Genomic DNA, 26,265 nt, shown 5'->3' with positions numbered 1-26,265 from the left:
AGAATCAATTTCGAGTCAGTCCTCTTCCAGGCAGGCTATGGCGATCTAGGCGAAGCTAGCAACTGCTTAAAGATCGAGAGATTTAATGTATTCATTGTAGTTAAAAAACTACAGATTCGGCGAGGGCAACATCGACAAGAAACATGAAGACTTACCTAGCCAAACACAAAAATTTTGAGAAGTACGATCCAGAGGAGCCATGTAAGAGTTTCAGTGAGACAAAACAGCTCTGGATTGCATCAAGATTTCAGTCCCGAGCCGAGCACGATACCAGAGCTCTATTGGAACAGAATATACTTCGATAGGTTATGACAGATGATAAAGCATTTACGGCAATTGAGTCCCTTGCGTTTTGATAGATATTTAAGGACTTACCGGATGTTCCCTTTCCATTCTCTTCTCGAACGGTTATCCGACGTATCGACGTAGATTTTGATCGTTATCAGATGCAGTTGATTGACGAACTAGCACGGACATATTCTACAATTGCGCTTTTATTGGATGTCTGGACAAGCAAGAACCACAAAGCTATTTTAGGAGTTATCGGTCACTGGGTGTCCACTGACTTTAAATATCAAGAGAGAGTGCTAGAGTTCAGCGAGCTTACTAGATCCTACAGCGGAGAAAATATAGCAGAAACTCTGCAGAAAATGCTTGTCGAGCTTTGTATTGAAGAGAAACTGCTCACAATCACAGCTGATAATGCGTCAAATAATGAAACACTGGCGTCTGAGCTATATTTCAACCTTTTGGAAGAGCACAAATCGGAGGATTCCAAGGTACCTGATAAAGGACGTCTCCGATTCTAAGGTATTGACAGTTACATCCGGTGCCTTGCACATGTCTTTAATCTTATTGTCCGCGATATCCTCTCGGGGATGAAATGTGGAGATCACAAATCTGCTATTAAAGCCTGTGGTCTCTTGCAGGGAAATAAGAAAATCAGACGGCAGTCCGCGTTAACCCGGATTCGAATTATAGCTCTCTGAATCTTGAGGATATTTCAACAATAATAACAATAAAAAATGACTTACCAAGCAAATAGCTTGAATGACAAGTTTATCAAGTATAATATGGAAACCCGTTAGATTTCTATATACCGTATGGTCCAGGGAGCCTTGTAAGCTAAAACACAAATCCAGAAGTGGATAAAGTATCAGAACCAGTTTCCGCCCTTTTCGGCTGACAACTGGTTACAGTTACAACAGCTCGAAATGATCCTCTCTAAGTTCGATGAGTTCACTTAACTAGTTTTCCGGCGACAATCCTAAATCAGCCTAGCTATTCCTATCTATTACGAACTGAACGATATGCTCGAAGATGCTGCTTTTGCACAAGGTAACTTTTTAGGGTTTAGCTCTGAAATTACGTCTGCTGTCTCCGCAGGGATAAAGAAATACAAGAAATATTATGAACTGATAGACGCCCAAGATATTTATTATATAGCTCTTGTCCTTGATCCACGTTTCAAAACCTTCTTGTTGGATAAGGAGCTTGGGCCAGTGACAGCACCAAAAGTAATTCAATCTATTAAGGATATTTGCACGAGCAATTCCCATTAAAACTGTCACTGGAGCAATCAATATCTAAACCTAATCAGGACAACAAGCGGCAAAGCCTAGAGGCTTGTATCCTGCAAAAACTGCAACTACAAGTGATCTAACGTTCAGATATTGACCGCTACTTTGAGAAAGGTGTAGTAACGGTTGATAAATCTATAACAAAAGATGAAGATTGATTATTTGCCTGGTAGAGGACGCACAAGGATGGGTACCCACGGATGGCAGCCGCAGCCAGGGATTATCTTGCTATCCCGGCAGCTGAAGTCGCAGTAGAGCGATTGTTTAGCCGTAGTAGAGATCTGTTAGGGGTACGTCGGCACTCTATGAAAGGTGAGACGATGCGGAAAGTGATGCTGTTGAGAGATATTTATAGTTTGGAGAATACCAAGTGAAGTCTCGTCCTTACCACGTGAACAAAATTACGAATATTCGTTATTCATGCCGAGCCCTAGGAATAAAAAGCGTGAATTCTAAGCTCTCTAGGAGATCACGAGGGAGGAGACTAACTACCTACTATGCAGGAAACAACTGCACTAAGCCCAAACTGGTAAGCAAGGGGGCCTACCCCCGCGAACAGAGTTGGACAGCGCTCTGTGTTTAGTGATAGGTTTACAAGCTGGGAAACTCTCTTAGAGAAAAGTCCAGTTCGGTTACGTTTATGATCAGTAGCAAGATCACAGTACCTGGTCCAGCAAAGTGTGGGCCCAGCTCTCAGCCATGACGCGGACATTGATGCAGCCTTCCCTCTCTACTTCTACAACCGGTTTCTCCCCAGTGAAAATATCAATCTCTGGCGGGTCTCTGGGTGCGCTCATCCTAGTTGAAGCTAAGGCCAAAGGCCTGAACAACTCGTTCGCCCGTTCCTCCGACGTAGCAAAATCAATCGATGACTACGACACTTATGGCATTAAAGAGCCAACGGGTCGCCTGCACACCATTAAGGCATTCACCGAAGGGAAACTCGAACAGACCGTGGCGGATATCATGAGTAGACATCCTGAACGGACCGCCAACATGCTACTCAGCATGTCCGCCATGGCGAGCCAGTATCCTCACACTGGCTTCTACGACTTCAGTTGGGTGGTGCCTAGGGGTAAGGAAGACACAAACAGAACCCTGATCGTGGACATCGGTGGTGCCAAAGACTGGACCCTGCAGGCCATCTGTAAAGAAGCCCCGGAGATCCTGATCAGTCGATGCGTGCTGCAGGATTTGCCAGTGGTGATCCAATTGGTGAAGACGGTTGGGGACGGGGATATCAGGAATGCGCAGTTGATGGCCATAGACTTTCACAAGGAACAACCCGTAAACGGTACGTTACGTCTTCCTCATGCCGAATCCATCCAACTGATAGGTCTAGGTGCATTGGTATACATGATGCGTCGAATACTCCGGGACTTTGGCGATGATGAGTGTGTGTCCATCCTCCAGCATGTGGTCGATGCCATGGCACTGGACAGTAAGCTGTTGATTGCGGATACGGTCACCGGGAATCCACCTTCCTGGTTTCCCTCCATGTTGGACTTTTTCTCTCCACCATCGGAGGCAAGGAACGAACAGAAGAGGACGTCCGGAAGATTACCGCACGGGCAGGACTGAGGATCACCGGAGTGTATTATTCGAATAAAGCAGAGTTCGCCATGGTCGAGTGTGAGAAGATGTAATACCACAAAGCCGGGGCAGAGATCGAGATAAGATAGGCATGCTCCGGATAAATGTGGGTAGATTCCTACGTGCATGCTTCGTAAATCTCGAATGCAATTCATGGTGTCTAGGTTGAAGCATATGCAGAAAATAGGATAGAAAACTAAACCAGATTAAACTCCTAATAAAGTTCCAAATTAAGGTCATCGTTAAACAAACAATCCAGATCCTCGCTGGCGCCAATATTGAAAGCATCCTGGGATGTTGTCTGCGCATGGATGTGAGCGACGACGAGGTAGTCCAGAATACTAGGTATGCTTACCATGAACTCCCAATCCTCCACCCCCTGTTCCGGCAGCGCAGCCGCCAACCGTTCCAGGATCGGCATACATCTCGCTTCCACATTTTCGACCGCCTGGATCAAGAGACCGGCGATCTCATCTCTCCGCAAGTTACTCCTCAAACCCTGAAACTGGGCTGTTATCATGCTTATGAGCAGATAGCCCTTCACATTCGTTTCCCCCGCCTCCAAAACCCGAAGGCACCACGCTTTGGCTTCCTCCAACACTGCCAGAAGGTCGGGTCGCAAGGGCACGGGACACAGACTCTCGTCCTCCTGTAACTGCATTCGGAGCTCGACGGCAATCAGAAAGGCCGCATGCAAGCTCACGGTAGGGTAAAAGCCGGCGCTACAGGTGGCCAATTGCCGAAATTCATCCACACTAGACATCATCGGTGTCGGGCAAGTCGCAAGCCATAACCGCAGTGAAGACTCAACCACCCTCTTTTTGGACAAAGCGAAATCCATGCCGTGCAATCCGGACCCAAAATACGGGGTGTGCAGCGATAACAGATACCGGTGCATGAGGAAGTCCACCACCTGGATCTCGTACTGAGAGGGACCGCCATAGTGGTTTACTGATCGCAGTGTGTGAACAAGCTCTCGGTACGCCCCCCACAGCTCAGCATCGAGACGGAGCGTCTCCTCATATGTCCTAGACGAACCCAGATCGTTCAGAAACTTGCAGAGTGCGAGCCGTTGAGGAAAGGTTCTACGGAGCGCGATCGCGGTGGAGGACTTGGTGAATCTTGCAGTTACCACAGGATCAGTTACCTCCAGCTGCTCGTCATCAAAGTTGCCTGGAGGGGCGGTGTCAAAATCGCCCAGCGTGATCATTGGTGACCCACCCGATGATAAACTCGCCTGGAGGTTTGCCTCAAGGATGGTGTTCCAGAGCCGGCGACGCATCTCGGCCACGAGGATTGTGCATTGGGGGAGATGACCTGGGTCACGGTGAAGGCCCATGTACATCGCATTCCGGAGCAGGGTGGCCATGGAGACCCAGGCGGACTCCTCCCCTGCATTCAGACGTTCCTGCGCAAAGAGCAGAAGCAGGTTATTTTGGATGGCCTGGATTGTCAGCCTAGCTTTAAACTTCAGTTGGGAAACTAGGAGCTGTGCCTCGTGGATCCATCGCAAGGCGGAGGGGCGCAGGGAAAATGTATCGTCGTATGTGACCGCGCCGATGGCCAGCACGAGCCGGAGCTGAGCGTCAAATCCCACGTCTGCTGGTTTTCCGTCTCTTAGCCAGAGTGCATCGTACTGTCTGCGAAAGGTGGGGACATGGAGGATCCGATAGATTGATTCGGTGGTGCGGAGGTAAGCATCGACGAGCTGGTCGGCGAGGTCTCGCGGAGGCAACGGGGAGATCGAGAGCGAGGACAACGATCGAGAGCGCCGCGCCTTGATGCACCGGGCCAGCGCCTTACACTTCTCCAAGCCAGCCCATGCCTTGGATGTCTTTGGACAGAGGCGGGGCTCGAGCATGGCCAATATATCTCGGATCTAGCCGTGTCAGTTCCGGCTTTTCCAGCCTCAGTATACACTGATCTTTGGAAGGCTCACCAGAAAGATCACACTGACTCCCCAGTGGCTCTGTCCAAATAATCGCGACTTCATACTGATACTGTGGGCGATAGTCCCCGGCTGACCATTCGCAGCTCTTCTGTAGTGGACGTGGAATGTCCCACTCAGACGGGAATTGGTGGTTTCGATGTCCAAGGATGGAGCTGGTCCCGCGGATAGAGATCGCATCAGGGTCGCGGTAGCCAATTTTTCCTCGAGCTCACGAATCCGAAGCCTCAAGTGCTGTGACTCCTCGTCTTGCGGGTAGACTTGACTGGTCGGCGTGGATCGGTCTGTCCAACTAGATGGCCCGCTGTGGAGGGCGGCACTCGCGTTGGATGCTCTGGCATCAGGCAGCACTCCCTGGGGGTGGTTGATGACACTCGGACCAGCATGGTTCTTGGGGGCAACAGGTTTGTTCAGGTTCTCGTAGATGCACGACCCGCTTTGCGACCGCAGACAGTTGCTGCAAGGTTGTTCGCGATTGCATCGTATCTTCCGTTTGCGACACAAGACGCATGATACTGCAGGACGTCGGCGTCTCTCCATTTCTGATGGGTAGCCTGCTAATTCGAGAGGGGGGTGCAGAGATGGAGGGATATAAAAAGGACTGGGGCTGATAAACCTGAGCGAATCGCAATGCCGCCGTGCATCCCCGAGGCTTTCCCCGCTTTTGGTCCGAGAATATTCTCCGTAGTGTGTAACGGTGATAACTAATGGTGCTTTTTATGACACTCAAATTCTACGATACCAGGGGTTTGACGACTCCGGCGTGAAAGAATCGGGAAATTATATCAACAATAATAGACTAACACCTTCTCGGCCGATTCCGAGTCCGCCCCGAGCCCGAGTCCGCCCCGAGTCCGTCGTATACTTCAGACCGTGATAACTATGACTTGGTTGATTATTCTTAAAGCGATTCCCATCTCGCTCATTTCTTTCTTTCAGAAACAACATTGATCTCCCCGTTGAGCACATCCAGTGTCATACTGTCATACCATGTCTTCAGCAGTACCTGAACAGGCTCCCGCCTCGCACCTTACAGACCAGCAGCCTGGCCGTGCCAATGTCTCGGAGAAAGGACCTCCTGACGCATCTGGGGTTGGATCAGCCCCAGATGGGGGCCTCCGTGCCTGGCTCGTGGCGGCTGGTGCGGCATCGGTCTTTTTCTGCACGCTTGGTCTCGCCAACTCTTTCGGCACCTTCGTAGAATACTATCTGACCCATCAGTTGAAAGGTGATACGGCTTCTTCTATCTCGTGGATTGGCTCCCTGCAATCCTTTCTGCAATTCTTCTCGGGCATGCTGGGGGGGCGGCTCTTTGATCGCTTTGGCGCCAATGTATGTCTTGTTTCCCACCCCCCCCCCCCCCCCTGGGGGGCCAACCCACGATATTCGCGCTGATTGAAGGAGGAAACAGGTCTTCTGGCCCTCTGCCATCTTCTACCTCTTCGCCATGATGATGCTGAGTCTGTGCAAGACCTATTGGCAGGCCATGCTCGTCCAGGGTGTTTTGATTGGCCTTGTCATGGGCTTTCTACAAATTCCGGCCTTCGCAGCGGTGTCGCAATATTTCGACAAGAAACGGGCTGGAGCCCTAGGCCTTGCCGTTGCCGGGTCCTCGATTGGCGGAGTCATCATGCCCATTATCCTATCCAAGGGGTTCAATGGCTCCTCACTAGGCTTCGGGTGGACGGTGCGCGTGGTCGCCTTTGTCATGTTGCCCTTCATGGGGTTTTCCTGCGTTACTATAAAGTCGCGTGTCCCGCCGCGTAAAACCCATTTCTTCCTCCTGGCGCCCTATAAGTAGTCGCGCTTTCTTATGCTCGTCACGGCGCTCTTCTTCATGTTCGTTGGAATGTTTACCCCGATGTTCTACCTTACCACCTACGCCACCACCCAAGGCATGGGAGCCACGCTGGCAGGGTACTTACCGGCCCTGGTGAATGCCGCCTCCACCATCGGCCGCATTGTGCCAGGAGTGTTAGCTGATCAGTATGGGCGCCTGAACACCTTCGCCGTTGGCGGGGTAACAACGGGCATTCTCGTCTTCTGTATGACCAGCGCCACCAGCAATGCCGCCTTGATTGTCTACGCCGTCTTCTTCGGGCTCTGCTCGGGTGCTATTGTCTCCGGCGCCGCGGCCACCTTCTCCAGCTGCCCCGACAACCCGCAAGATATCGGTACTTACATGGGAATGGGGATGGCCATTTCAGGGCTCGGGACTCTTGTCGGTCCCCCATCAATGGCGCCATCCTCGCTCGGTATGGGGGGTTTTTTGAATGCTGCATGTTCAGTGGTGCAATGGCGGTGTTTGGCGGCTTCGTTGCATTCGCTGCGAAGCTGAAGACCAAGGAGAGTCTTTGGGCATTGACTTGATTTCGGATCCTGTCTCCTCCGTCCAGTTTCTGTTTTCTATTTGGCTGATTGATGACCGATCTACTTTCTTTCTAGGTTTGCTTGTGTCTCTGCTCTTTCTTGTTTTCCCAGATGGTCAGAATGTATACTACAAAAGACCTGTTATCTGTCGGAGCCTTCCAGTATGGCTGCTCCACTAGTCTATATGTAGTTAGTGATCAGGTGGCGCACACTGCGCACTTCATATCCATCTCTGTATATTGAATCAAGCATCCCATTAGGTTAATCTGCGGCCACGTTCATCATTATCTTTCTTCTTGGTTCAGTGAACCCAAAGGTTACTATGCTCATTGAGATCATAGAACCCTAAATGATTGGCTTGTTGCTCTAATCGAACATATCTTTCACAAAGTGTTGCATACGTGCAGATTTGAAAATGGTGAAGAAGCTGATCCCCTAACTAAAGCCTGTCCAGGTGACTATAAGACTAAAATATGTCAAAAACTATACGATAAACCCCCAGGGAGCACAAAACAAAATACTGATGAACAGGGCCTTTCTACCAATCGTATTCGATTTCCTCTTCGGGATTAACCGTATATCTGTTGAATTCAGGTGCACTGCCATTTTGTTAAAGTCGTGTCTCCCTGCTTAACTTTGGCCTTCGCCAGGTAGTTGCGCCACGCTTCTTTCCGTTGCTTGGCATCTCCGACGTGGGATTCGGACACGGCCCAGTTACTCATGCTTTTAATGTCGGCCAACACCCGCACCACCTCGTCTGCTGACTGTTGAGTTGGCCCAGTCGGTGCGCCAGGCCACAGCAACATTGCCACGGTGGTCACTACCTACACCAGGATCTTTGCCAGCAGCGTCTGTTCGAACCAGTTGGCCGTCTCCCAGGCCTGGTCCACCATTGCCACCGAGACATTGGACAGAGCAGGGTCCACCGCTAGACGCGCGGACAATTCACTGCTATTGGCCTATCAGCATAGGTTTTTGGATAATATTGTAACAACCTTACCACCAGAGCATGGTGTCACTGAGCTTAGTTGTAGCGAACTTGGCAGTGGAACTCTCCCAGTGTTCCGTCCGGCGACTCCTATTTCCGACGACAATAATTCGGCCGCGATCCTGACCGATACTCTGCAGTAGGAGCAGACTCAGAAGAAAGGGCACCACCTCGTCTTTCTCGTGGAGGACTAAGGCTTGAATCGGCAGCAACGATCCAATAGCCACCCGTTGATTGATCTCTTCTGCTGCTCTGCGAACACCAGAGAGGTTAGTGTAGTCCAGCGTCAGGATCTCATGGCTGTGCTTGATGGACTCGAGGAATCCCCGCAGTCGAGTCTCGGCTCCATGCGCCATGGCGTACAGTCCGTGGGTGCTCTTGACCAAGTCGGGCCAGCGAAGTACGCTGCGGACAATCGCCGTGCCGAGGGTGACGGCCGTGCCAGTGACCAAGATCGAGCCCTTGATAGCGCCGATCCGCTGGAGGCGCTCTGTGTACCAGTCCTAGAACTATCAATCTCAGCACCGGTCTTTTCTCCGTTGAGACCCAAATCATCACCCACCCTCTCCGGGCCCACTCCAATGAGCTTCACCCCCATTCTTTTTGCCAGGTTACTCCCGGGTACTCTCCTCACATACGCCACAGCATCCTTATCAAAAACATCCTGATTCAGCAGCACCGTCCGCGGAAGCAACGGATCCAGCACCGACGGCCTTGCCAGCCCCACCAGATCACAACTCCCCTCTTTCAGGGCGGCCTGCATCCCTCGGCGTGAGCGAAACCCGCCCGTCAGAAGGAGTGGCATGTAGGGAAATTCGGCGCGCACAGCCTGCGCGAAGTCAATGAAAAATGCCTCCCGGGCCAGCGTGCTCGCCTTTTTCTCCCCCTCGCCTAAACCCGTGCTGAACATTGGGTCCTCGAAGCTCCCCCCCCGGTCACCTCAACGAAATCAATACCCGCCTGGGCACTGGCAGTCTAGCGGGGGCAACAAGACATCCACTACGAGTGAGGTATGACCACATGCTTAATCCACGCCGCTAAACCCGCATCTGAGAAAGAAGCGCAAACATGATGTCGAAGTAATCGGAATTTTATTTTCCGGAATATTCCGTCACCATTTCTGATGGATATCCCGTGGATACCCCGTATTCCGCTGGCAACAGACACTCCGGCCCCCAAGTCAGTCACCTCGACGGCCTCGGAAAACGTACCCAATGCCTCTATATCTCCAAATTAGCAACCTAAAATGTTGCTCTCTATCACAACCTACCACCATTTCCGAGACTCACAGCATCTGCCCACCCCAATGTTTTCGGTCCCTACTGAAGTGCCGAGTATCGGCGAGATGATCTTACCTACTGCGGTATTTGGTCTTCTCATCGTCGTGGTCACCATCTACAAGTTCGCCTTCGCGATCAGCGAATATGACAACCTTGGTTTGCCATTGGCCGGTGAGCCGGATGGCGCAAAGCGATTCAGTCTCAAGTCGCGCCTGCGATACTACTACGACTGTGCGGCTTTGTACACGGATGCGTACTACCGGGTCAGTCATCTCTTCGCTCCGGATAGAGACCAAGCTGATCGGATAAACAATTCGGCAAGAACGGCAGAGCCGCCCTGGTTCCTGGTTACGGAGGGCGAGCGGATCTGATCCTGCCCAAGAGTTCGACCGAATGGGCCACCGCGCAGCCTGACAGTGTGCTCAGCGTCTCGCAGGCCTTCCTGCAAGCCAACTTATCGTCCTACTCGCTGGGCCACTCACGCTACTGGGGCGACCCGTGGCAGTTCGCACTGGTCAAGACGCAGCTGAACAACATGATGAATTCGCTCATCCCGGCTGTCGACGATGAGTTACACCACATCGTGCCCTCAGTCCTGGGTACGGACACCAATTCTTGGAAGGAGGTGCACCTGGACGAGGCGGTGCGGATGATTGTGGCGGGCTCGTCCAGCCGGTTCACCGTGGGGTCGCCCCTCTGCCGCAACGAGGATTACCTGAAGCGCACCCTGTCCATAATCGACGGGGTGATGATCACCGCCATCATGGGCAACTGTCTGCCAGGTATCCTCCTGCTTGTCGCCGTCCGTCTGGCCAGTCTACACACCTGGCGCAACCTAAACAAGATCAAGAATCATATCATACTACAGTACCACGAACGACTGGCCGCACTCGAGAAGGACCCCGATGACCAACCTCAGGACCAGCTTCAGGTCATGCTGCGGTTCGCACAAAAGAAACGGCCCCGAGAGATCAACGACCTGGGCATCATGGCCACGCGCCTGGCGGCCTCCAATTTCGTCAGTATGCACCAGACGGCCGGTACCGCCGTGCAGATGCTACTCAACATGGTAAGCGCCCGCCGAATCGCCAGGTGGCGGAGTTGCAGGCGCCTCCGACTGGAGTCAAGGTCAGATTCAAGAGACTCGCTAAGCAGGGGGTAGAGCAGGCTCGATAGGCGCCTCTAGCAGCAGTTGTCAAATGGAATATGGCCCGTGCTCGAATAGGCAGTTGGGATTTCTGCTGGTGCCTTGTCTCTGTGCAAACCAGGGACGACCCGATACAAGGAATTCTGGTATGGGTTTTCGCACTGAAATCGAGCTGCGAAGAGCGTCGTTGATTGCATAGCACTGTAGTGTCTCGTAACTTGCTCTAGTTATGGATTGAAAAAGCACCAAAACGGGTCAATATCCACCAGATAACCTAGGCCTAGTTCTCGTCAGATAACGTAGATCTAATTATGTTCGAGCATATGCTTCGTAGTGGAAAAAGGCTCCGGGCATACTACAGTAATAAAGTGGCTTGTGCCGCAGGCTACGCCCCTATAATTAATAATATTTATATAGTCTGATACCGAGGCCTCGGGGGAGAATCCAACCCATGATAGGTAGTCCCGGGCCTGCCGGCCTTAAGCTACACCGTTAAAAATGTAGTATTTAATAATTGAAACTATTTAGTCCCATACCCTGGCTATGAAGAAAGGAAAGATCATTTTTAAAAAATGTGTGAAAAAGCGTAACCCTAGGAGTCTGAACACTCCGGAGTTTCGGTTATAGTATACAAATTATTGATATGTGCAGCGTGATAGCTACAGCGATTTCCTGCTGGGAGATTGAGGTTACTCACTCAGGGCACTTAGGGCACTCAGTCTTCCGCTCACTCCGTGCTCAGTGATCGCCTCAGGCCACTCAGAGTGTGCTCATATCTAGGAAAGCTGTCGCTCTGGCTAGAAATTCAAGTACATATGTCCAGACAATGACTTTATAATTCGTAGGTCGCAATAGGTTTTAAATTTTGTACCGGAAATATCATGACCTCCTTCTAATTCGCACAAAAGCCCGCTACTAAGCGGAGGCAGAAAATGCTTACTGTAGTCGGGCCTTAATCGCATCATCAAAAAAATTGTTGGTAGCTGCTCCTTGATGTAGATTCCACTATAGAAAACCATGGCGTTATGGTCCCCCTTGTACGCGTGGCTTTTCTCATCAGTTTAAATGTCAAATAACTTGTCACCTTTGATTTCTTTAGATGCGACCTTCAATTTCGAAGTATTATCCTCAAAATGGATTCAAAAAAAGGCCCCGAACCAGCAGAGACACGCCTTGATGGTAGTTTACTTGTTCAAGGTAATTCTGTTCACTCTGTTGGTATTCAAACCTAATTAATAATCAAAGCATATGATCTGAAAGTTCGGATTCCGAAGTACCGTCCCCTGAGAGAGAACCCTGGTCCGTTCGCATGCAAAACTCCTCTATCATCTGGTATGGGTACCTCGAATGTTGATAGAGGGATGAGACAACCCACATTGGACTTGGGCTACGACATCTGATGGCAGTTTCGCAAATAATCAATATTGCTTTATATGTTGTGATTAATTGCCCTGCGTGAATATTTTGTTCTGTATGTTAGCAGGCTGAATTGCCCACCTTATGCGAAAACAAGCAGTGTCTCAAAGAGGATGCCTAACCAGACAAACGGTGGGAAACGGCTCAACTCGGAATGGTTCAGGTAGTCTCGCACAATTTAGAATGCGTAAAAACCTGTAACAAATACCAATGCCATAATATTGTTGCAATCAAAGTGTGATCTTGTGTACATTATCCAGATGAAGCTTATACTTAGGAAACAAGTAAAAAACATGCTCGCAGCCAGGGCAATCACAAGGACGACCCTTGGGAATTTTTGACGGCAGTTCATGAGTCCCAAAGTGCTTCTACAATGTATCTTTTGGCGCGTATTGATATATCCTTGCTCTCTCATGTTGGTGGTCAGAACGCCCAAGACTTGTGTGCTCCCCGCTCTGCGTGAACAAGGGCCATGCTATGTTTGTGGTCCCTTTAAAGTCTCTCCAACCGAGGAGCTTTGCAGTGGAATTCATGTTCCTTCTGTTTACTTGAGAAACGGGCCTCCTAGGATTTGCAGATCAGAGGGCGGCTATGAAAAATTAAGTCGTGCTGAAAGCCCGCACTGGTATCTAGCTCAAAATCACATGAACATGCCTCCAGCATGTCCCTTCGATTCCATTATGGGCTAGAGCTTATTTCTATCAGCTGCGGAGGTTGAGCCTAGCGAAATGTAGGGGAGGTAGTAAGAAGCTACTGTTCATCACCTTTCTTGAGGCAGGGTGTAAATCGTAGTTTAAGTGCGAAAGACCCTCAAGGGTACAGCATAGCATTTTCTATGTCACCCGCTAAGATAGCTGCTGTTTCTTCTGTGTCGTACTCCAGTACACTTGTATGGAACCTTTACTCCTCCCAGGGAACCTCTAGTCAAATCGTTTAATCACTTCTAACCAGGAAAGGGATTCTTCCTCCCTAAGCTGTACTAGAAGGCGATTCTCCTCTGTAGACCAAGGTAATCCTTTTCTTGAGGAGCAAGTACGTTTCCTATGGACAATCCCGGTGCCTACGATTGGTTGTTTAGCTGATGAAGTCGTGACTCCCTCCTCTCTCGGGATGCCCTTCGATGCTAATGTACCACTTGAGCGGGAGGGCATATTAAAGCATTGAGACAAAGCACCCTCAAACAGCTAGGACAAAAACTCTAGCCGCTCCTAGACTGGTAGAGAAGAAAAATGATTCCGAAGAACAGAAAATGACATTTTAACGGAACCGTTCGCTTGGGTCGTCAGACTGGTCTTATTCATGTGGCGATTGTCTACGACAAAAGCCACCTTGCTGATTCTGGACCGCTTACGCATGGGTTTCGGCCTTTGCGAACTCGTCCGTATGTTGTTGCCACGAACATTCTTATCCGACGAACGAGGAGGGGCCACAGCGCGCGAGGTCTCTTTTCTTCTTGGTGGGCTCTGCTCAACATCTGCGGAGCGATAATCGTCCAGGATCGCTGGGTCAATTGTTGCATCGCACCACTCGCCGGCCAGACTAGAACTTCCAGTATTGCCAACATGAGAGTGCTGACTGGCAATGCAAGCGAGCTTTGGGTCGCCCAAGTCAAAATCGAGGGGGTACTGAGACTCCGGGCCCAGATCATCACATATACTGGGATGGTCCTCGCCTCCGGGGCTTGGTAAATCTTGAAGTTGCAAAATATCATCGAAGCCGAACGCCTCAACTCCGAGGCTAGCGCATGATGTCTGATCCCCCACAGTGGGTGGGTGCTGAGTGTTTATCTCCTGTGGCTGGCTGTCGTTCAAGCAAACCTCCATCGGCGGTCGGGGAGGGAGGGGGTGCCTCTCAAATTTATAAGAACGAGTAGTGCCGAATGACAGACGGATTCTTCTCGCCAGTCTTGGAGATAGCTATGTTGATACAGGTGCTATTCAGGCCCGTCTATAGTTCTGGTGCTGCCCCGGTGAGATATCCGAATGTTTTGAGGCCGTTAAATAAATAGCCTCAGAAAAAACATTATATGTGTTCCGGGGAACGGTTTCCATTCTTTTTTGCCCGATTCCTATCTCTTTATGATTTTGGGGATAGCTACTCCGTACACAATAGAGACCTTGCTAGCCGTGACTGGTTGGATCTGAGAATGACTAGCGATTGCTCTGGTTCCGAATTCACTAATTATATGCAATGGAGAGTGAATAATTTGATCTTGGTGTATATGACCTGAATCAGTGCTCCGTATTTGTTTTATCATTATTGATCAACTTATTGACTCCTAAGCTATAGGTAGAGCAAGCTGTGGGCCCATCTTTCTATGTATGTGGCTAGGGGTTAGGATACGAATTAAAAGGGGTCGGTATTTTCTGCACTCTTTCACTGTGACAATATGCGATAGCTAGAGTTCCTGCAAGGGGCTCCTACCCATATGAATTTGAATATGGGATCTCGCCGGCTCCCTTTCATCGATCAATTTTTACCCAAACTAAAATGCTATCGATTCAGGGTCGGCATGCTCCAATCCAACAAATCTAGAGAGAACCTCCATTCTCGTTATGCCCTGTTCCGGACAGATTTCTCGTCTGTTGCCGTCGCTTTGTTGAATCCTTCGTGTCGCGACGCTGTCGATTCCATCAGCAGAATGTCCGGTCATATCATCAAGAACATGCAAAAATATGCCTGCGAAGCTGGTTGTGAGCCCGTCATCAGCCAGTGGGACAGCGATGTGAAGAACAAGATCGTCGACTAATTGATCGAAGATGGAGTCCAGTACACCGGCATCGATGATCCTGTGGCCCAGAAGAAGTTCGCCAAAGGTATCAATGAAGTGTTCGTGACAGTGACCACTAAATGTGAGGACAAATTCGAAGACAAGCACCTGTGTCAAGACCCCGACAGTCTGAACCCTCTCGTGCAATGTATCGACGACAACTCACGCCCTGCGGTTGTCAAATCCCTTAGTGGATTGCATCCCCACATGTCGGATAAGAGATGCAGAGCAGTGGCCGATTACTTCAACAGCGACCAATTGTGGAAGGAGGACTTCCCGGAGCATTTCAAGGAATACGTCAACCAGTGCCATGACCTGTGATGGGGCTGTCAAACAAGGAGAATTTGTGGTTGTGATTCGATAGTACTACACCTGACGGCAGCGGCATGTTCTGGCGAGAAGGAATGGTTTGAGCGTGTGGGATTGAAGAGCTAGGGCTGTTCATTTGATTCGTGTCTTTCACATGTCCTCTTGTCTAACCAACAACATCTGCTTCCTTAATTGTATCTTAACATCTATTCTCGCACCGCTGATTGGCCGATTCGAAAGAAAAAAAAAAAGAAAGAAAAAATTTAGACCCGACTTCACTGCTGAGTGGGTACAGAGTAGACCACTGCCCAATTTCGCGTAGAAAGCAAGAGCTGAAGACAGGGATATGTAACACTGCAAATCAATTCTCAACCGATGCGCAACTACAGTAAAAGCAGCTGTTCCTCCCTCTCCAGCCTTATTCCAGCTGTTCATTCGGCCAGGTTGGGGCTATGGCAGTAAATCAAACCTGTTCGATGCAAGTCAATGACAGACAGATTTGAAAATAACAACTAGATCATTCACTTCCCACATTCCTATGCCAAAGAGGTAAGCTAAGGGGAGTGGGTTTGAGCTGTGCAGGTGTGACAAGTCTACGGAGAAGAAGCCTGCAATTTGTTATGCATTCGGCATGCAAGGGGTGAACAGCGGTGAACATAAAACTGAATGGCAAGATTGTGATCGACAGTTTTATGTATGTCCACATTCACACCACTAAATGATTTGTTTATCAGATAGGTCATATCCTCAGATATGATATGGCAGGGTTGGGCCTTTGAATTACGCAGATGCCCAGTCCGTCACCAAAGATTATGCTTTAGAAAAAATAGACCCCTATCTTATAGATGATATAGGCTCCGATTCTCGGTAAAGCATCTCCTGGTTTCTGTATGGTGGGATTCCATTCTTCTGCTCCTACATTCTGCGATCCTGTATATACTTCGCTGAAGAATTTCTTGCGCCTCCTAGCTTTCGCCCTTGCAGTCTTAATTCTGGTGATGAACATCATTTGATTATTCACGACCTTGACGCTTCAGAATCCTAGTTATGACCCAAGCCCGTGTTGAGACATCTCTATTCTCAATTCCTCGATTGTCGTGTTGCAAGGCTACGTACCGAACGACCTTTTCTAACCAACCATTAGATAGTTTATGCTTCATATGTTCAAATTACTTCTCTTGTCCGTAGTATCAATAACTAATAATACACACTAATCACATAAAAATTATAACATATCAAATGCGGTTACGGAATTTAATTCCTCTCCGGCCAAGCATCGAACAGTCCCTCGGACACGGAGACTTTGCTGAACTGCACCTCCCCAAGACCGTTGTGAAGGAACTTGATGTCAGTGGAGTTAGTGTACCACGACCTAGATTAAAGAAAAGAAATATTAGTCTGTCTGTTTGCCTATGGTATTTGAATAGCCAGGGGAAATAACTTACCGAGCCCAAGTACTCAACGCGAACCGACCGTTGGCAAACACCTCCAGAACACCGTTATCCACGACGATAGTCAAATCCAAAGACTCGATCCTCTCGGCACCGTCCTCAGCGACGTCAAATAGACGGAGACGACCCGCCTCGTTGTAGCTGGTGATGCCCAGGGTAGATTCAGCAGCAGCGCTGGTGCGGCTTCGGTCGATGATGATCGACTCGTTCGAGAACTGGTAGTAGATGTTCGTGTGCTCGTATTCCGAGGACAGGATCTGGAAACCACTCTTCAGGCCCGAGGTGCGCGCGGATTTGGGGAATGTGAGGTTGGCGCGCAGCACGAAGAACTTGCTCTCGGGGGAGTTGGCGAAGGGAACTGGGGTGGATTGGTTGGTGAGTTTGCGAGCGGGCTCGTCGGTCGAGGATCCGGAGAGGAGACTATCGAAGGTCTCTCGTGCGATGTCGATACCGAGGGTCTTCACCTCAACGGTTCCGGACTTCGCGGAGTCTTGCACGCGCCATGACGCGCCGGTTTCCCGGGCGAGGTCGTTGTCGACAACGTTGGGGATGCTCAGGGTGTGGAGTTCACGGGGAAGCAGCAGGGTTCCGGTCCAGTTCTGTTGGTGGGTAGGAAAGCCCTTAGCTTGCTCGAACTCGTCGCCAGTCAGCCAGATGTACGTGATGAAGCGCGCAGGGGCGCCGCTCTTCTTCGCGGCTTGGGACTCCGCCGTCACGATCTTGCCGGCACCCGCGTACGCGGAGACACCCCAGTCCAGGACACCGGCCATGGTCGGGGTAAATTTGATAGATCCGTTGTTGGAGACCTGTCCGGAGATCCAGAGCATGTCGTGGATGGAGCTGAGCTGCTTCACGATGGGTGCGTCGGAGCCCTCGGTTCCAATCGTGGTGAAGATCTCACCCTCAGGGTCGTATCCCTCGTCGTTCAGACTGAAGATGTTGGCCACTTCGAAGTTGAAACCCCAGCCGCCGGCCCAGGTGCCGTCACCCCAGGTCGTGTTGACGCCCTCGCGCCACCATTCACCCAGGTACTCCCAGTACTGGAAGTCCGGGTCGGTCTGACGGTACAGGAACTGGCTGGGACCGACGTTGTGCACGCCACCAGAGATCACAGTGTACCAGGTTCCAAGGGTGCTGTCGAGGGAAGAATCCAGCTTGGGGTTCTGGAAGACGTAGGGATCGCGGAAGGCGGTCACATTCAGGCCGAACGGCGCATCAGGGATGACGGGGCCCTGGTCCACCTTGGTGAAGTTGCGGCCGCCGTCATAGGAGACAGCCAGAGACTGGGTTTCGGCACCACGGGTGTAGGGGATGGACCAGTGGATGGGGAGGAATGAGACGGAGGTATACAAGAAGGTGGGGGTTCCGTTGATTCCGCTAGGGATGACGGAACCGTCGAAGACAGCAAGAGGGTCATTGATACCGCCGGGCACAATGGCCGGTCCACCACCGGGGTTCAGATCGCGATAAGTCGCGAGATCATCGGTCGTGGCACCTCCAACGCCCGTTCCATTGTGCAGCCAGCCAACGTGGAACAATCCCGTCTTGGGATCGGTGTACTGCATGCAGGGATCACCAATCTTGCCCGAGGGGGGCAACACGTGGGCGCGAGGTCTCCATGTCTCGTAGAGGGAGCCGTTAGCCAGAGTTGACAGGTTCGGGGGCGCCGCGTTGTAATCGACGGCGTCGACGACCTGGCCGGCGACAAGGAGAAGCGCAGCTGACGAGGGCTTCATGATGAAGGTGGCGATTCGGGTCGGGATGAGGACGGAATCATTCTGCGAACAAAGGTGTGGGGAGCAGGTTCAAGTACCTCTCAACATTCCGAGGAGTTGGTGTCGGTAATTATCCGAGGATCATTAAGGTGCGTTGGAGGCGACACACTAGATGGCAAACGTCGGGGAAATGGCGGGTTTGGAGTTCACCCAAGGGAGGTGAAGCTGTTAGGGTTGGGAGATTCTCCGAGGATCCACCAGGAATTTCCCGACATTCCTCTCTAGCTTCGAGTCAAGGGAGCAGTCGAATTCTTCACGAACACCAGGCTATTAACAAACTTAATTATAATCTGCATTCAAGCATCTCCACTTACTGTTGAGGAGGGGCAAAAAGTGAAAGGTCTGTCCGAACTGGAAGATGAAAAAGCTTGGAAGTATCTAATATGCCTTCAATTCTCCGACTAATCGCCTCCGGATGGTGAACTGCCTTGCTTTTTTGCTCCTACAGTCTTAGGGAACCTGTACGTAGGGTATAATGCTGTCAGGTCCAATCTAACTACAGGTTCTTCTCACTTGAACCAACAATTCTCCGAGCTCCCGATTCCAGGTGCGGAGAACCATGTGCAAATGTCCATCTTGATCAGTGATCACAGACCATGTCGATTGCTCCAAGTTTCAATCTCAAACATTGGTCCCAACAGTTTGGAAGAGATTAAGATATATTAAGCCGCGTGTTTTTCCATTTTCCTGGAATTGCGTATGATATCATTAACATCGAAGGAGCATCCCTCCTGCTCAATTTACCACCAGCTCGTAGACATGCCCTAATCCTAATCAACCCACCATCAACATGCTGCAAACAACAGCGCCCCAAAAAATCAACATATCTCAATTTCATCACGTCGTGGCTTCATTTTTCTCTGTCTGGGAATTATAAGCTAAACTCCAGTCGATTTCCGGCATAATCCCTCGCAAAAAACCTCGTCGGATATTCCACGCCCATTTCGCCTGCCCATTGATTAGATCCTCAAGATACAGACCCCAACAAACATAAAAAACAAAACAAAGGAGCGGGAGCTCACCGGAAATATCTTCTCCTGGCTTATCCGCCGCCAATGGAGCCGCCTTTCCTCCGCGTACGTGATGCTCGTAAATACGTTGCTTCAAGGCGTGCAACTCTTCGACCGAGCTGACCCGAAAGCACGGATGGCGTGGCGAATCGGGCTCGTTCTCCCCGAATGCGATATGGACTTGTTGACCTCCATCTGAGATGTTGAACCTATATTCACTTCTTAGATGTTTTCTCGAAGAAATAATCGCAAATAACAAACAGTAAGAACGTGGAATGTACCATGCCGTCGTCTCCCTCTGCAGCGGAGGTACAGGCACCGCCGTTAGACCCAACGTGCCCGTGTAGAAGAGGTTGGCTTCCTCCAGAGTGCCGGGCGGCACGAGGAGATTGACGTGAGCGAGACCGGCGATCATTTTGTTTTCTCGATGGTTGGCTTGGAGGATAGTTTGAAGGTTTAAACGAAGGTGGTTGGCAAAGCTTCACCGAGTAGCGATGGTGATCGCTCTTATCGATCGTCGGCTTCTGAAGCTACGGAATTCTGTTCCCGGAGACGCCATCCTACCCACATTTTGTGCGCATTTTGAGGTCTGAGGTAGCCTTCTGAGGTCCGTTGCATTTGTAATCCGACTTGAGGGGATCTGCAGTCATAAGGTGAATTTGGATAGAAATTTGGATAGATTGTACGACTGTGGCAACGCGCAGTCAATTGCCGATGCTCACATGAAGGGAAAAAAAGGTTTATTGTGTTTGTGCGATGATGCTTCAGATTATAATCGATTGCTTTCTTACATTGATTGGTATATAATTGTTCTCAGAGACCTATTCTGCTCTGCGTTAATATTGTTACATGATTCCTATGTAAATATTGACATTGTTGAGTGGGAGTTAATCATTCTCTATTTCCTCGGTGAAGTTCGGATAAATATCCCATGCCTGCAATATTGAGGTCCGATTCCTGAAGCTCTTACCTTTCGAGAGCTTCTACATCCGATTAATCGCAATGATTAATAAACGACCTGTCATTCCTGAATAGGCAGTACGAAGTAACTTTCGGGCGTTATCGTTAAGCGGGAACCGGAAACCAGGAACTGCCTGGTTATACGGATAATTTAGAGTGCAACCACCCTGTGTCATTAAATCATGAGCTTGGCTTTAAAGTACATCGATTCTAACCGGTAGTTAGATATGTCTAGAAGAGAAGGGGGGACAGCTGGTCGGTACATCCAACCATGGGTTTGAGCATTCTGCCTTGCTTGAGCTCAAGATAGATGTTTCCTTAGATGTTTACTTGAATCCTGCCTAATCTTGATCTTTTTGATATAACTGTCTCGCTCCTCCGGCCATCCCCAACTCCAAACCAAGACTCAAGATTTCCCCCAAAATCACAAAAGTAGATCCCCAAGAACATACCAAAATGCCCTCCAACGAGACCTCCCATCAATACTCCTTCCATCCCCCTTCCAAATCAAACTCCCTCTCCAACGAACCCCAACTCACAACGCACCGCCTCGTCTACAACACCTCCGACGCCTCAACCCTCGACCGCTTCCGCATCCGCGAGCTCTGCGAAGGCTGGCCGCTCCACCGCGACGCCTGCGAATGGACCGATCTGCGCGCAATCTTCAGCCCCCACGCATTCATCAATATCAGCTGGCAACAGAACTACCGCGACGCAGCGATCAAAACGTGGGCGAAAGGGTGGGAGAAGGGCGATTTCATCACACATCGCGTGTTGGGCCACGCGGTCGAAATCAAAGGCCATCGGGCGATTGACAAAATGAAAGTTACGATTTCGTGGCGCTTCAAGGATGATAATGGGGTGGAGTGGGATAGTGATTGGTTTGTTTTGCCTTTATTTCCATTTTGCTAGTTTTTATTGAGTCGTCGTTTTGTGGTTCTCTGCTAAGTATGAGGTTTGTTTTTCTAGTGACTGTCGCTTTGTCTTCTTCCTCGAAAGAACAATTTGTCCTGGCTGGCAGATTCTATGCAATCATCCTATTTACGAGAAGGATAAGTGTGTGCCTGTGGACCCGGGTCGTCTGCCTACCATCGACTACGAGATCCTGGATCGTCAGCCGCGAGGTTATAAGTATCTAGCATACGGCATGCAGAGTCTAGGATACAAGGTCAAGCAGAATCTGCCGCAGTTGTTTGGCGAGGAGAGAGACGCGCTGTACCGCGAGATCGCCGACTGGTTGAATGGGGAGGAAATCGACTTTTCGAAGGATGAGTGGTGATTATATCTCTGCCTGCGGGATGATAGTCTTTTGGGCTTCGGTGGACTCGTCGGGTTAGAGTCCGCATGTACGTTATGATTCTGCAGATCCATGCGATTCGAAGTCCGGTCTCGGGCTTACGCCGACAATATATTATTTCTTCAAAATGAATCATGCAGGATGCACTTTCAGGCTGAATTGCTGTTTACTTCCCCGCATGAAGATCATCCACCAATCTGGGAGTTTTGTCCACGGGATATTGTATGATGTCGCCAGACATGGGTCATAGTTGTAATAATATAAATACCAATTTAGATAGTCACGACTTCGTACAAAACAATTTTCCACATCTGCCAATTCATCCCGTCCATGAGCGACTTCTCATGACCGAACCTGTAAATGAGGATTAATATCCAACGAAGTCTAGGACTCCTCCCAGGAACATCCCTCTACAACCCCACCCCCACAACTGCGAACAAACAACCCCAACCTCTCCAAGACATAGTATGTACCTCTCCTCTTCGCTTCCTCTCTCCATGCCCTCTATCTCAACTAACCAAGCCTCAAGGTAGAATGGGACTCCCACTCCCTCATCCACTCCGAGCGCATAATGCTCATGTCCGGGGAATTTCACCCCTTCCGCCTCCCAGTCCCAGGACTCTGGCTCGACATCTTCCAAAAGATAAAGAGCATGGGTTTCAACGGCGTATCCTTCTACACATACTGGGGTCTCCTCGAAGCGAACCCCGGACAAATAATCACAGACATTCTCCCTGGATCTTCCCGAGGGCTATGACATTCCCATGAACTTTGTGTTCAACGGCTCCTCGTCCGAAACACCTAGCTCTGCTCGAAACCCAGGACAGAACTATAGATGTCAGTTGTTCGTGAACGGGTATCAATTTGGAAAATACGGTATGTTTCCTGCTCAAGGGCCGATACATTCGAATAACGCTAGTAGTCAACAATCTCGGTCCCCAGACCCATTTCCCCATTCCCGAGGGTATCTTGAACTATAATGGGGTCAATTATGTTTCGGTTACCCTTTGGGCTCTTGATTCCGAAGGAGCAAGAGTGGGTGGCTTGGATCTTGTTGCCTCGAAGCCTATTCTGTCGGGATATCGAAAGCCAAAACCCGCTCCTCAGCCGGAATGGGAGAAGAGAGACGGGGCCTACTAAGGAAGGTTTTGTTCCAAGTGAAACCTTTTTGTAGATCTTGTCGAATGGTTCGTGTACGAATAGCTTGGTCCGTATGAGTGAATAATTCACAATCATTTTGTGATGCAGAAGACTAGGTAGTCGTTCGCCAATTATTCCTAGCCATCTTTCTTTTTGTATGTTGTGAAATGCACAGGGGAAGTAGGGCAGAATGACACTGTATCAGCTATACGCACGTAGCCTACTAAGGAGCGAATGCCTTTTGCATGATAGGGCTCTTAATTCTCTTGCATTGCGATTTATCTCTTCTTCTCTATCGATGGATAAAGGGGTAAGTTCCTCAGGGGTTCGAGGTTCGAGTATGCGGGCCAAGCCGCTAGATCACGTAATCCCATGGATTCGTATCATTGTAGTCTTCAGGTCAACGTAGGGCTATTATTCTTAGTCACAGCTGTAATGAGGGACGATCCCAATGTGTGAACTGGATGTCTAATCGCCTGCGTGAATTGATTCTCTCGGAAGAAGGCTGCCTTTCGAACTTGGGAGGGCCAAGGAGGGGTAGGCAAACAACGAATGCTTGGCAATTGCACCTCAGGCATCCAAGAGGCCTGCATACAGTATATACCATATGATTCAAGGTGATATCCCGCTCACGGCAATTCCATTCAATATGGAAAGAACTGACAGCTACAATTAATGCCATTTCTCTCGTATTCACCAACTAGATTGCAAGTTAAAGCTGAATTTATACTAACTGATTCTTTCCAAACCTGCAGGGTAATGTGGCTAATGTGGTGCTATTTACCACGTGATATTTCTGTTTCCCTACCCCTCCATGTATGCATAACCTGGTTAGGATACTATCCTTTACAATCCATAATTCAATAATATGCATCTTCCCCACCCACTCGGAGATAGACTAGTCTCGAGGAGCTCGCACAAAGCTTACTGAGGTCAGAGCCGCCGCTCCACTATGAAATACTCAGGTCTAACCTTCTGGGGCCAGGGACTTCTTGTATCATCCCGATTTACTGTGTACACCCGGGCTGAATCCACCCTCTAAGACACCATAGCATTCCTGACATCACATGGCATATCCACAACGCAGTAGCCATTCACTTCCTGACTGGTCACACAGCCAAAGCGTGGACCACACAACCGGGCACACTGGCTGGCTGAGAAGCCCGAACCTCTTGACCTGGTTCCCCAGCTTCGGGATCTGAGCCGGGGGTCTAGGTAATGCAGATGTGGCGTCCATTATGGGCAGTTCCACCTCCAGTGCGGATCAAACGCTGCAGCACGGATAAACTCTGGTGCGTCAGTTGGCAGCTCCTCGAGATGTGAGTGGGCCATGTTCGGCAGAGGGTCTCCATTGTCAGCTCGCTAACCAGATGCGTGTATAGCTGGAGGATGCAAGTACCAGGTCGGTAAGCTTCGCGTGTCACTACTATGTGGCCTCACAGTCCAACGGGTGAGCCACTATATCCACCGTATCACCTATACCCGTTACCCAGCACCTTGGGTCTGCCGAGATCCAGTTGCCTGATATGTACCTATACATACCTATACATATGTTCATCGGACTCTAACCTACTTAAGCATTCAGCTACTCCGACCCTCTCGTCAGTACGGTGTACATGCGCACGAGATCTGACGTTGTGGCACCCTCCCACCACAGCTCCTGCAAGGGTGATCTGTTGGCTATTCTGCAAAGGATAGTGTGTCTCGCAGTAAACTCGTGTATTACTCAGGTGGAAACCGGTCTCGTACGCGCCCTGAAGAACACCCCGAGACCCTCCACGAGATCCATGACCAGCTTTCCCCCGCTTGTGTCTCGGTTCGGGATCTACGTCTCCCGGGGCTACATTGTGGGAGAGTCGAGCATCATGGTAACACCGAGCCATGTGGGATTGCCGTCGACCACCGCAGCATGTGCAAGCTTCGTAGTGACGGTTTCCAAGAAATCCATCCTGCAGTAGCTGCAGTGCAACAATAAGTACACTCAGAGTGCTCCTCAATCCGGTCAGATTACTTACGAACAAGTGACAAACGACCCGATACGAGAACCGGACGTTTCAGGCCGCTGACGCCGTGAAGGCAGGGCTGGCTGTTACACCCGAACTATGCATCCGTCTCCGTCTCAAGAGACCGAGCGAGGCGAGCCGCCTTGTCGGCCGGAAGGAGCAGGTATCTTAGCCGATGACCAGTCGGCTCGATTGCGGAGTTGACGCAGAATTGGGCTTGATGCGGTGGTGTGTCGTTATGTCAGCAGTGTTCTCCTGTGCACTTAGTAGTCCTGTTTATGCAGGGGAAGTTGACGTCTGGTCAGAAGCTTGAAGGGTAACTATACGGAGTACGCCGAGCTGATGGCTAAATTTGATTCTACAATGCAAGAGCAGGGGATGTGCAGAGCTAAAGAAATAGATATATTTGCTTTTTCTTGTGCCTGAAGACCTGCCAGCTTGGATTTGAATATGTTATACTGTGTGTAGCTGAAATATGAAGTCGTCGATAATGTATGTACTCCGTACACAGTAAGGGATGTGGACGCAAAAAGCGCAGCTGAAGTAGCCCGGATCTAAATGTTGGTCATTAATTTACAATTAATATACTGGGTATTAAGCACAAAATTAACTAAATTAAATCAGCCATCGCCAATGCGGGACACGAGGAACTAGTCCGGTAGGAAAAAGACCAAGACATCATTATAAATCAGATTGATTGCGGCGGATCCACTTTCGTACATTGTGCTGAACATCAGCAATCTAGGCTTTGCGACTGAGCCGGTTAGTGGTCACTAAGGTGACCAGGGTAGTCGACGCCCGAGACAATTCTCTCTCCTCTTCTCTCTCTCCGTGGCAACTTCAAGTAAGATACAAACATACACGGCGGGAACACGGGAGGAGCTCCGACTGTCGGTGACCTGGGATGGGAGTCCAAAGAGGCTTCTCGCTCTGGCACGTCGTTTTTCACACTGCAGCCGTCACCGCTGGGTCATGCAGAGGATATGCGTAGTAGGGTTTCATCATATTCATGCCATCGACCCACCGAATGGAGAGGGGGAAATGGGGATTTTCGCATCCAGTCTGCCGGGAAGAAGGGAGTCCCCCGAATCTTTCGCTGTACAGTAATACGGTGTATACCGTAATAGGTCGAGTCAAAGAGGCGCAGCGAAAAAGAAAAACCAACAGAATTGAGAAGGTCAAACGACAAAGATACCCACCGGAGTGTCCTCGTACATACGCAGGACGC

General features: G+C 50.0%; 9 protein-coding genes across 9 annotated transcripts; 5 read left to right on the top strand and 4 right to left on the bottom strand.

Moving 5' to 3' along the window:
- Positions 1-2,294: 2,294 nt before the first annotated feature.
- On the top strand, positions 2,295-3,161 carry KD926_000834 (uncharacterized protein; the record flags this gene model as incomplete). Its single annotated transcript, XM_053104655.1, has 1 exon — positions 2,295-3,161. One exon carries the CDS (start codon positions 2,295-2,297, stop codon positions 3,159-3,161), a length of 867 nt encoding a protein of 288 aa, XP_052952098.1.
- A 226-nt stretch (positions 3,162-3,387) lies between these two features.
- On the bottom strand, positions 3,388-5,661 carry KD926_000833 (putative transcriptional regulatory protein; the record flags this gene model as incomplete). The annotated part of the gene is made up of 2 exons (XM_053104654.1): positions 3,388-5,052; positions 5,113-5,661. 2 exons carry the CDS (start codon positions 5,659-5,661, stop codon positions 3,388-3,390), a joined length of 2,214 nt encoding a protein of 737 aa, XP_052952097.1.
- Positions 5,662-6,111: 450 nt separating this feature from the next.
- Positions 6,112-7,459, top strand: KD926_000832 (monocarboxylate permease-like protein; the record flags this gene model as incomplete). The annotated part of the gene is made up of 3 exons (XM_053104652.1): positions 6,112-6,453; positions 6,533-6,808; positions 6,923-7,459. 3 exons carry the CDS (start codon positions 6,112-6,114, stop codon positions 7,457-7,459), a joined length of 1,155 nt encoding a protein of 384 aa, XP_052952096.1.
- An 856-nt stretch (positions 7,460-8,315) lies between these two features.
- Positions 8,316-9,389, bottom strand: KD926_000831 (uncharacterized protein; the record flags this gene model as incomplete). Its single annotated transcript, XM_053104651.1, has 3 exons — positions 8,316-8,439; positions 8,492-8,982; positions 9,042-9,389. The coding sequence occupies 3 exons, from the start codon at positions 9,387-9,389 to the stop codon at positions 8,316-8,318; spliced, it is 963 nt and encodes a 320-aa protein (XP_052952095.1).
- A 336-nt stretch (positions 9,390-9,725) lies between these two features.
- KD926_000830 (cytochrome P450) lies at positions 9,726-11,071 on the top strand (the record flags this gene model as incomplete). Its single annotated transcript, XM_053104650.1, has 3 exons — positions 9,726-10,022; positions 10,082-10,828; positions 10,985-11,071. The coding sequence occupies 3 exons, from the start codon at positions 9,726-9,728 to the stop codon at positions 11,069-11,071; spliced, it is 1,131 nt and encodes a 376-aa protein (XP_052952094.1).
- Positions 11,072-13,579: 2,508 nt separating this feature from the next.
- KD926_000829 (uncharacterized protein) lies at positions 13,580-14,145 on the bottom strand (the record flags this gene model as incomplete). Its single annotated transcript, XM_053104649.1, has 2 exons — positions 13,580-13,614; positions 13,674-14,145. 2 exons carry the CDS (start codon positions 14,143-14,145, stop codon positions 13,580-13,582), a joined length of 507 nt encoding a protein of 168 aa, XP_052952093.1.
- Positions 14,146-14,834: 689 nt separating this feature from the next.
- On the top strand, positions 14,835-15,413 carry KD926_000828 (uncharacterized protein; the record flags this gene model as incomplete). Its single annotated transcript, XM_053104648.1, has 2 exons — positions 14,835-15,015; positions 15,082-15,413. The coding sequence occupies 2 exons, from the start codon at positions 14,835-14,837 to the stop codon at positions 15,411-15,413; spliced, it is 513 nt and encodes a 170-aa protein (XP_052952092.1).
- Positions 15,414-16,655: 1,242 nt separating this feature from the next.
- Positions 16,656-20,052, bottom strand: KD926_000827 (extracellular invertase; the record flags this gene model as incomplete). Its single annotated transcript, XM_053104647.1, has 4 exons — positions 16,656-16,773; positions 16,847-18,630; positions 19,708-19,846; positions 19,919-20,052. The coding sequence occupies 4 exons, from the start codon at positions 20,050-20,052 to the stop codon at positions 16,656-16,658; spliced, it is 2,175 nt and encodes a 724-aa protein (XP_052952091.1).
- A 1,001-nt stretch (positions 20,053-21,053) lies between these two features.
- Positions 21,054-21,876, top strand: KD926_000826 (uncharacterized protein; the record flags this gene model as incomplete). Its single annotated transcript, XM_053104646.1, has 2 exons — positions 21,054-21,478; positions 21,567-21,876. The coding sequence occupies 2 exons, from the start codon at positions 21,054-21,056 to the stop codon at positions 21,874-21,876; spliced, it is 735 nt and encodes a 244-aa protein (XP_052952090.1).
- Positions 21,877-26,265: the final 4,389 nt, after the last annotated feature.

The sequence above is a fragment of the Aspergillus affinis genome, assembly GCF_023601865.1.
Source record: "Aspergillus affinis strain CMG 70 chromosome Unknown NODE_117_length_111466_cov_88_522368, whole genome shotgun sequence".
Taxonomy (NCBI): domain Eukaryota; kingdom Fungi; phylum Ascomycota; class Eurotiomycetes; order Eurotiales; family Aspergillaceae; genus Aspergillus; species Aspergillus affinis.
The sequence above is the reverse complement of the archived record's forward strand: the minus strand, read 5'-3'. Positions and strand labels throughout refer to the sequence as shown.